The following is a 10000-nucleotide window of genomic DNA, read 5'->3' as shown; positions in this document are numbered from 1 at the left end:
TTACCCACCTGCTCCCAGTGCCACCTACACTGGTTTAAATGTAACTTAGATATTGGGTTTCACTATGTAAAGTGCTTTGAGTCACTAGAGAAAAGCGCTATATAAATATAATTCACTAATATAAATGTTATGAAGGTGCTGGAATATTTCCTCCTATTATTCACAGGCAGCCTAAAATGAATCCTTTATTATTCAGAACAGAAACGTGTACAATATCTGACCCAGTTCTGATCTGAAGAGTTAGATTTCTGTGTTATTATTGTTGTATGCTGCATCCCCAATGTCCATTTATTTCATTTAGCTTTTTTTTTTTTAATGTGGTGGTGTAGATAGATAGATAGATAGATAGAGATAGATAGATAGATAGATAGTAGAGATGCGCGGTTTGCGGTCTCATCCGCGGATAAACCGCGGGTCGGGCGGTTGACATGACGAAAACATTGATTTTAATTAGATTCGGGCTGGTGGCGGTTGAACCACCCGGAAATATTTGATATGCATGGTTCTGTGATCGGTATCCTTTGCCATTCAAAGTGCCGTTTAAGACCCGTGTCATAAAACGAAGAAGACAATAAGAGATGCTATTATTTTCCTGAATGACTATCGGTAGTCACCCAGATAATAAGTATTAGGGGGTGCTATGAAGCCATTGGCTTTGTCACCTACTACAACACGTACGATCTGCTTGTCAGTCCAGCAACATGTTGCACACGACTGCAAGGCATACTGGGTGACACGGAGTACACTAATGGTTGTGATATAAACAATATAAACAATATAATATAAATATAAATAATTTGAACACTCTAAGTAATATGCGCCACGCTGTGAAGCCACACCAATTAAGAACGATAAACACATTTCGGGAGAACATCCGCACAGTAACACAACATAAACGCAACACAACAAATACCCATAATCCTTTGTATTCATGACAGTTCCTGACTATTTTATGCATCCTGCTAGCAGCAAACCCCCCTCCCGTGCGTCGGTAAGGTGGGCGGGGTTGGGGGCGCGGGGGTGTTAATATATTCAGGAAAAGTCACGGATACAAAGGATTATGGGTATTTGTTGTGTTGCGTTTATGTTGTGTTACTGTGAGGATGTTCTCCCGAAATGTGTTTGTCAATCTTGTTGGGTGTGGCTTCACAGCGTGGCGGATATTAGTAAGTGTTAAAGTTGTTTATATCACAACCATCAGTGTACTCTATATCACCCAGTATGCCTTTCCATCCTGAACGTGTAATTGCGAAAGCAGCACACAACATATTGCCAGACCAACAATCAGTTCGTACATGTTGTTGAAGGTTTCTAAGGCAATGGCTTCACAGCACGCCCTTATTCTTGTAATCAGGATGAACGCCATTGGATAGTCGCGGGAACGTTAGCGGCTCCAATTGTCATCATTACTCTGTGAAACAGGTTTAAATAGCTCTGTGAGTGGTAAAGGCGGACAACCTCTGATGTATTTCAGCGGGCGGTTGGCGGGCGGGTACGGGTGGATGACGACTTTGGTGATGCGGATGATATAATTGCCTATCCGCGCATCTCTAGTAAATAGTACTTTTATTGATTCTCTCAGGGAGTTTCCTCAGGAACATTTAAATTCCAGCAGCAGTGTACAGAATTGACATCGAATTTAAAAAGTAAATAACGGGGGTTTAAATGGAAAAAATATATATATATGTATATATTACAATAAGAATAAAAATAAAAACAACATAATAAAAATATAACAGTAAAAATAACAATTTAACAAGAAAAGCTAGGTAGCAGTGACCATGATATGAAAAAATGTGCCTTTTACATCAGAAATTATTAAATAAATCAACTAAGTATGTATTGCGTTACATGTAAATGTTGCTACTATGTACGTTCATGATATGGTTTCTCTCATTTCCGAAAGAAACAAGCCAGCATTAGCGACTTCGTACAAAGGAAGGTGTGCACACCAAAGCAAGCGGCTGCATTGTTTGATGATATCCTGAATATGTTGCTAACTGACATGAGGCGACTATCAATGGTGGAGGATGACGGTTTCAGAAAAATGATTTACGTCCTCAACCCTGGTTACACTCTTCCCTCGAGGACCCATTTTATCAAACGGATGGAGGAAGTATGAGCAGACATTTCAAGCTGTGTAAACTGACATTAAAGCCACCCAGAGCAAAATTGTTCTGACCACTGATGTGTGGACAAGTGTAGCCACGGAAACCTACCTCGTCAATACATGCCACTACATTGGAGACAAATGGCACATGAAGTCAGTCTGCCTTACGACCATGCCACTAGAGGAAAGACATTCAGCATCCAACATTGCAGAATGGTTGGAATAGGGAGTAAGCAGGTTTGAAATTCCCCTAAGCAAAATTATTGCTATTGTGCATGACAATTGTGCACTTTATATAAAAAAAACATTTTACTAGCACTTGCCTTGTTATTGCTATGTTTGGCGAGGCGAAAGGACATGGTGCCAGTATGTGTTTTAAAAAAAATAAAGTATTGGAAAGGATAGAAATGTAGTTTGTCCTTTTTATCCGATTATTAACCGAAGTAATAATCGACAGATTAATTAATTATCTAATTATTCGTTTGTTGCAGCCTTAATAGACATATATATATATATGTATATATATATATATATATATATATATATATATATATATATATATACACACATACATATACAGTGGGGCAAAAAAGTATTTAGTCAGCCACCGATTGTGCAAGTTCTCCCACTTAAAATGATGACAGAGGTCACCTATTGTAGATTCACTCTTCCCAGTCTGGTGCAGGTCTACAATTATTTTCCTGGTGTCCTTCGACAGCTCTTTGGTCTTGGCCATAGTGGAGTTTGGAGTCTGACTGTTTGAGGCTGTGGACAGGTGTCTTTTATACAGATAACGAGTTCAAACAGGTTCCATTAGTACAGGTAACGAGTGGAGGACAGAAACGCTTCTTAAAGAAGAAGTTACAGGTCTGTGAGAGCTAGAGATCTTCCTTTTTTGAAGTGACCAAATACTTATTTTCCACCATAATATACAAATAAATTCTTTAAAATTCCCACAATGTGAATTCCTGGATTTTTTTTCACATTCTGTCTCTCACAGTTGAAGTGTACCTTTGATGAAAATTACAGACCTCTGTCATCCTTTTAAGTGGGAGAACTTGCACAATCGGTGGCTGACTAAATACTTTTTTGCCCCACTGTATACACATACATATACAGGCACACATATACATACACACATACACATATATACACACACATATATATATATATATATATATATATATACATATATACACACACATATATATATATATATATATATATACATATATATATATATATATATATATATACACACAAACCCTGTTTCCATGAGTTGGGAAATTGTGTTAGATGTAAATATAAACGGAATACAATGATTTGCAAATCATTTTCAACCCATATTCAGTTGAATATGCTACAAAGACAACATATTCGATGTTCAAACTGATAAACAATTTTTTTTGTGCAAATAATCGTTTACTTTAGAATTTGATGACAGCAACACGTGACAAAGAAGTTGGGAAAGGTGGCAATAAATACTGATAAAGTTAAGACATTCTCATCAAACATTTATCCGGAACATCCCACAGGTGTGCAGGCTAATTGGGAACAGGTGGGTTCCATGATTGGGTATTAATGCAGCTTCCATGAAATGCTAAGTAATTCACAAACAAGGATGGGGTGAGGGTCACCAATTTGTAAGCAAATTGAACAACATTTCTCAACGACCTATTGCAAGGAATTTAGGGATTTTACCATTTACGGTCCGTAAAATCATCAAAAGGTTCAGAGAATCTGGAGAAATCACTGCACGTAAGCGATGATATGACTGTTGATCCCTCAGGCGGTACTGCATCAAAAACAGACATCAGTGTGTAAAGGATATCACCACATGGGCTCAGGATCACTTCATAAAACCACTGTTAGTAACTACAGTTGGTCACTACATCTGTAAGTGCAAGTTAAAACTCTACTATGCAAAGCACAACCCATTTATCAACAATATCCTGAAACGCCGCCGGCTTGGCTGGGCCTGAGCTCACCTAAGATGGACTGATGCAAAGTGGAAATGTGTTCGGTGGTCTGACGAGTCCACATTTCAAATTATATTTGGAAACAGAGGACGTGGTGTCTTCCAAAACAAAGAGGAAAATAACCATTTGGATTGTTATAGACGCAAATTTCAAAAGCCAACATCTGTGATGGAATGGGGGTGTATTAATGCCCAACGCCTGGGTAACTTACACATCTGTGAAGGCACCATTAATGCTGAAAGGTCTTTACAGGTTTTGGAGCAACATATGTTGTCATCCAAGCAACGTTATCATGGATGCCCCTGCTTATTTCAGCAAAACAAATGTTACAACAGCGTGGCTTTGTAAAAAAAGAGTGCGGGTACTCTCCTGGCCCGCCTGCAGTCCAGACCTGTCTCCCATCAAAAATGAGTCGCATTATGAAGCGTAAAATACAATGGCGGAGACCCCGGACCGTTGAACGACTGAAGCTCTACATAAATCAAGAATGGGAAAGAATTCCACTTTCAAAGCTTCAACAATTAGTTTCCTCAGTTCCCAAACATTTTTTGAGTGTTGTTAAAAGAAAAGGTGATGTAACACAGTGGTGAACATGCCCTTTCCCAACTACACATGTTGCAGCCATGAAATTCTAAGTTAATTATTATTTGCAAAAAAAAAACAAAAGTTTATGAGTTTGAACATCAAATATCTGGTTTTTGTAGTGCATTCAATTGAATATGGGTTGAAAAGGATTTGAAAATCATTGTATTCTGTTTATATTGACATCTAACACAATTTCCCAACTCCTATGGAAATGTTTTGTTTATATATATATATATATATATATATATATATATATATATATATATATATATATATATATATATATATATATATACACACACACTTATACACGCACGCACGCGCGCACACACACACACACACACATACACACACACACACACACACACACACACACACACACACACACACACAGACACACAGACACAGACACACACACACGTGTGTGGGCCCAGCCTACAGGGTGTTGTGATGAGTCTAGTGCAGTAGTTAGAGGGAAGGTTGCAGGTCTACTTCCCACCTGCTTGCTAACCTTTTCCTTACAGACACTGCCATTGGCTAGCCCTTGTGGTGAACGGAGAAGCAGCCTTGTGCGTCAGTCTTCTCCTGCCAGTACACAGCCTCTCCTTCACCAAGACTCCTGTCAGGCCTCCATGTGGCCACACACGGTAACTAGGGCCCCACGGCCCAAGGCAAACGTGGCAGGGGATCTCTGAGCTGCAGTGGTCCCCAGAGGCGTGATGCGCAGAACCACTTTGTGAACATACCCTGGCATCATCCAGCCACTGCCCCGCAGCCTTGTGGGTTAGTCTGGGAAGACAAAAGGCTAGGGGAGCACACCCTGAGAGAAAAGTAAGTGCTGGTAGGCGCACCATAGGTGGTCCTCCGTCAGACCGGAGCTCCGGCAGCCTCCTGCAGCTGTGAGGAGGTGCCGGTCATCCTGGGTTTCCCTTGCCATTCGATACAGTTCCCCACACCGAAGAAGTGACGTTGGAGTCTGCATGTCTCCCTCGTTGTAAAAGACCGCAACAGTGGAGTGGGCCGATAATGGTTGCGTAGAAGCTCCACAACAGTCACAAAGGCGGAGGAAGGCTGCACCAAAGATGGGCCCCCAAGTGTCTTGGTCTGCATGTCATTGGACCAGTGCCTTCTCATTGCAAAGGACAGTGTGGTTGCTGTCTGTGCACCAGTCTCCCCACTTTAAAAGATTCCACGCACAGGTATTCTCCTTAAGGCAGTCCCACCAACAGGAGGACTCAAAACATTTGGGGACCACTGCTTTAGGCAATCAATCTAGCCTATGACGTAGTAATTTGCTGATTACCCACATTTTGACACTAATGTCAGTTGAAAAAGTCAACTCAGAAAAGCGGATTGTCGGTCAAAAATGTTACCAATGTTTCGAAACCAACCTGTTGACAAAAAAGGCCTAACAGCTGATAAAACAGCACCGATTGCCCACTTCAATTCTTCTGACAGCACAAGCACTATGGGAAAACCGAACTATGAAGCAATCTGCACAACAGCATGACTTTGCTATGCATGGACATCTATGAATATCTATCAGACTGTGTCAGACTGAGTAAAAAATAAGATTTTTGAGTAAGAAAGTTAAATCTACTATTAAGGCAGTTAAGTCCGTACATGACCTTATGATTATATTATTTGAGCCATCTGACTTCTGGTAGTGTCTCACTATTTTACTTGTGGTGATTGGATCACTTTTGTTCCTACAGGTTGAGAGATTACGCTTTGTCTCTGGGAGAGATAATTTAAGTCAGAAGACCTTGTAACAATGGATAAACATCACACAACTAATGCTGAAGCCGCTATTGCTTAATAACTGTCCTAGCATAAGCCATGTTACATTTAAATTTAATAAGTGTACTAATACGGTGTGTATTACTGACTTTGATGGGGAAAATATGTTGGCATTAGCTGGGGCAGAGTTTTGGAAGAATATTTACAATGGAGGTGTTAATTGATTTGAGTATGACCATCGACCTGATAGCAAACTGATATCAATAGCCACAAAAAAGCAACATTTGTGGCAGGTCAGAGAAAGGGCTTTTTAAACTTTTTAAAATGGAATTTACAGCCACTGTGTTAAGATTGTTTCACACAACTAACAAAGTGATTCATCTTCACTCCTTTTCATCTACTTAAATAATGTACATTTCTTGTGATTGTAAAAAATGTATTTTCAATATTAATCTGGTGGTTCAACTGTATAATAGATAAGACACAAAGAAGCTAAAACAATAATAAGACTGATAGACGTTTCTTTTACGGCTGATACAGATCACTCTGACTTAAGCTACTGAATCCAGACCTAAACATTAAACACAAGGCTATGCCAGATACATACTATTATTAAGACCTGAATCATTTTATATACTTTAATTAGGACTATTTAGAATAGTGAGGACAGTGGCATTTACAGTGGCATTTTTTGACATTAGATGAAACGATCATCAACTACAAACAAGTAATTATCATCTAGAACAATTACCAACTACAAAAGCACAATATTTGTACTGTGTATCCATTATACATAATTTTTCCTAAGAGGGTTTTTTTCAAGTTAAATGTTGACATTTCTATGTCTAATTCTTTCACGGGTGTACGATACACTGGCAGTTCATCCATCCATTCATTTTCTATCGCTTGTCCCGTTCCGGGTCGCAGGGGGTCATTGGAGCCTATCTCAGCTGCTTTCGGGCGGAAGGCGGACGACACCAGTTATTCAACAATATCCCAAAGCCAAACAAGACATAAAAACACTTAATTTTTCAAAGCATTGGAGTTATTGTTTTGCTGTACTCAAATCTCTCCAGCAACTTTAGCCCTAAACCAAAATACCAAATGAGTTATGTTTTTTAAATTTCAACCCTTTGAAAGATTTTTGATCGAATTAGGTCAGGTTATGTCAGTTAGTATAATATGTTGAACATCAGTCATTTTACTAATTTAAACCTGTAAAATTATCTGATCAAAAAGGCTTTCAAAGGGAACACAATTTAAAACAAAAAATACATATTTGATATTTTTGCTTAGGACTGAAGTTTGAAAAATGTGAGCTAAAAAGGTTAAACTAAATAAAGATTCCAAAATGTTTCCAATTCGTTCAAGAATTTAAGGACTATTAGACTACGTTTACACTGCAGGCCAAAATGGCCTAATTTTAATTTATTCAAAACTTTATTTTTTTCCCAGCTGACTGTTTAGTTTGCATGCAAAATGTGATCTTTATTAGACTCCAGTATAAACGCGCACACGCCCCAATATATGGCCCCAATGTAGCCTCGACGTTACTTTCTTGCTTAATTCGATAATGCACACGCGCGCACACGCACACGGACAGACAAACACAAACGCACGCGCGCGCGCGCGCACACACACACACACACACACACACACACACACACACACACACACACACACACACACACACACACACACAAGAGCTCTGATACAAGTGATGCACCGAAAAATCGTCCGAAGAAAAATTACCGAATGTTGAGATGACTTATCCACTTCCACTGGCGGGTCGCATCTTTACTAACGCACGCAAGTGACAAAGCTCACTTAAGATGACATATAAAAAGTCCCAATCAAGTCGCATTTCCCTAAAGACTGCAGTCACATTTGAAAAGATCAGATTTCAATCGGATTCGGACTACCTCCTGATGTGACCCATATCTGATGAGAAAAGATCAGATTTGAAGCACTTTGGAGCGTTAAGGATGGCAAAAAATATCCGATCTGTGTCACTTACGGGAAAAAAAAATCTGATTTGATATGCTGTGTAAAAACGGCCTATTCACTCTTTGCATCAGAGTGAACTCACTTTTCAGCCATCCACTCTCTCTCTTTCTTTCTGGGTGGAGGCGGGGCCCCTAGCAAACACATAGAGGAGCTCAGACTTGTAATGTAAATCTCTATTAAGATAGTAGAAATGATCTGGATCACCCCCAAAAACTAATCAGTTGTTCCTTAACCAATTTCGGACTTTTCCGAAAAGTGCTATCAAAAATCCCCCCATAACTTTGAGTTATGTTGCAAACTAACTAAAAGGACCTAATCTCCTTTTGGTGGATTAGATTTAAAAAATGTTTTTAAATAGTGTTGCCTCTGTCTCAAACAACCAAAACCATCAAAGTTATAAAGAACACCAAAAACTATTTTGTGCAGTGTGAGTCTGTAGTAGTCCCTTTGATACAAAATGTTGCAAAATAAAAGTCTGTCCATTCATCTTTTTTTTGTGTGTGTCACATGCTACTCACTTGACCCGCCTCCAAATTACTGTGTCCCATGGATGATGTCGGAGCCCCCGGTGGTGGTGCGGGAGCCCTACGCTTCTTGGTGTCAGATTTGGGAGATGTCCGGAAGATGTTGTTGACAGACTGAGACTGGGTCAAGGTGTTGGAGTGATCCTCAATGCCCGGATGTCCTCTGCCTGTGGGGAGTCCCTAGGGGTACCATGAAGAGTTAAATAGATAAGATGTCAGATTTAAAAAAAAAAAACTATCTGAACACACAAAAACAAAAGGGAACTTCATCTTTTTTTATCAAAAACAGCATATTGGGGTGAGGTGGATTGTAATTAAAAACACATGTTAATAGAAAATTGACACATGGTGTATAGAAATATGAATTGTTCACATTGGCCTTTTTAAAACACCGTTCTGCAAATGTTACAGGTTCTCACAGCAATCTTGAAAGCGTTAGTTGCAAAATGTAATGTTTGATTGTATGGTCCATTGTGAGGTCAGCTACAAACGTTTGGTTCTGAACAGCTCAATGGAACAAAGAGTATTTGTTTAAATTATCGGACTAAAGTGATCCTAAATGACACTCTATGGCTCAACATGGTACAGGGCCTTGATGTAACGGAGGAATCCAAAAATGCCACCCAATGATCTGAATAAAAGTTTTTAATACTGTAGAAGATAGATCAAGGTAGTCAGAAAACAACTTTGTATTCTGTAATGTAAAATCAACAAAAAATAAGTAGAATTAATGCCACCCAAATGTGAGAACATCTTACTACATAGGGAGGCATGGGAAAGAACAGCACAAAAATAATCAAGGGCTGAGGCTGTAGTGCTTCCTTGAAGGATTTGCATTTTATATTTAAAAAATACCAGTAGTTGGATTTAGAAATGTGTTGCACTGCCCTGGCTTTGAAGATTGAGACAAAAAGGAGGTATTGTTTAACTTGTGCCACATCCTCTCGTGCAGGAGTGTCAATCTCATTTTCATTGAAGGCCACATCATCAGTTATGGCCACCTTTAGTGGGCTGCTTGTAACAGTGAATATATATCAATATGGATGTATGATCAC

At 39.3% G+C, this 10000-nt stretch overlaps 1 protein-coding gene across 6 annotated transcripts in view; it reads right to left on the bottom strand.

Annotated features, from left to right (window-relative positions):
* Nucleotides 1-10000, bottom strand: part of cobl (cordon-bleu WH2 repeat protein) — a 111186-nt gene that overhangs the window by 52003 nt on the left and 49183 nt on the right. For all 6 annotated transcript variants that reach the window (XM_061916212.1, XM_061916213.1, XM_061916217.1 and 3 more), the window contains one exon: nucleotides 8940-9125. In XM_061916212.1, the coding sequence (XP_061772196.1) occupies nucleotides 8940-9125 (186 nt within the window). The remainder of the gene's footprint in view (nucleotides 1-8939; nucleotides 9126-10000) is intronic.

Source organism: Nerophis ophidion, linkage group LG11 (assembly GCF_033978795.1).
Source record: "Nerophis ophidion isolate RoL-2023_Sa linkage group LG11, RoL_Noph_v1.0, whole genome shotgun sequence".
NCBI lineage: Eukaryota > Metazoa > Chordata > Actinopteri > Syngnathiformes > Syngnathidae > Nerophis > Nerophis ophidion.
Note: the sequence above shows the minus strand (reverse complement) of the source record. Positions and strands in the feature narration are given on the sequence as shown.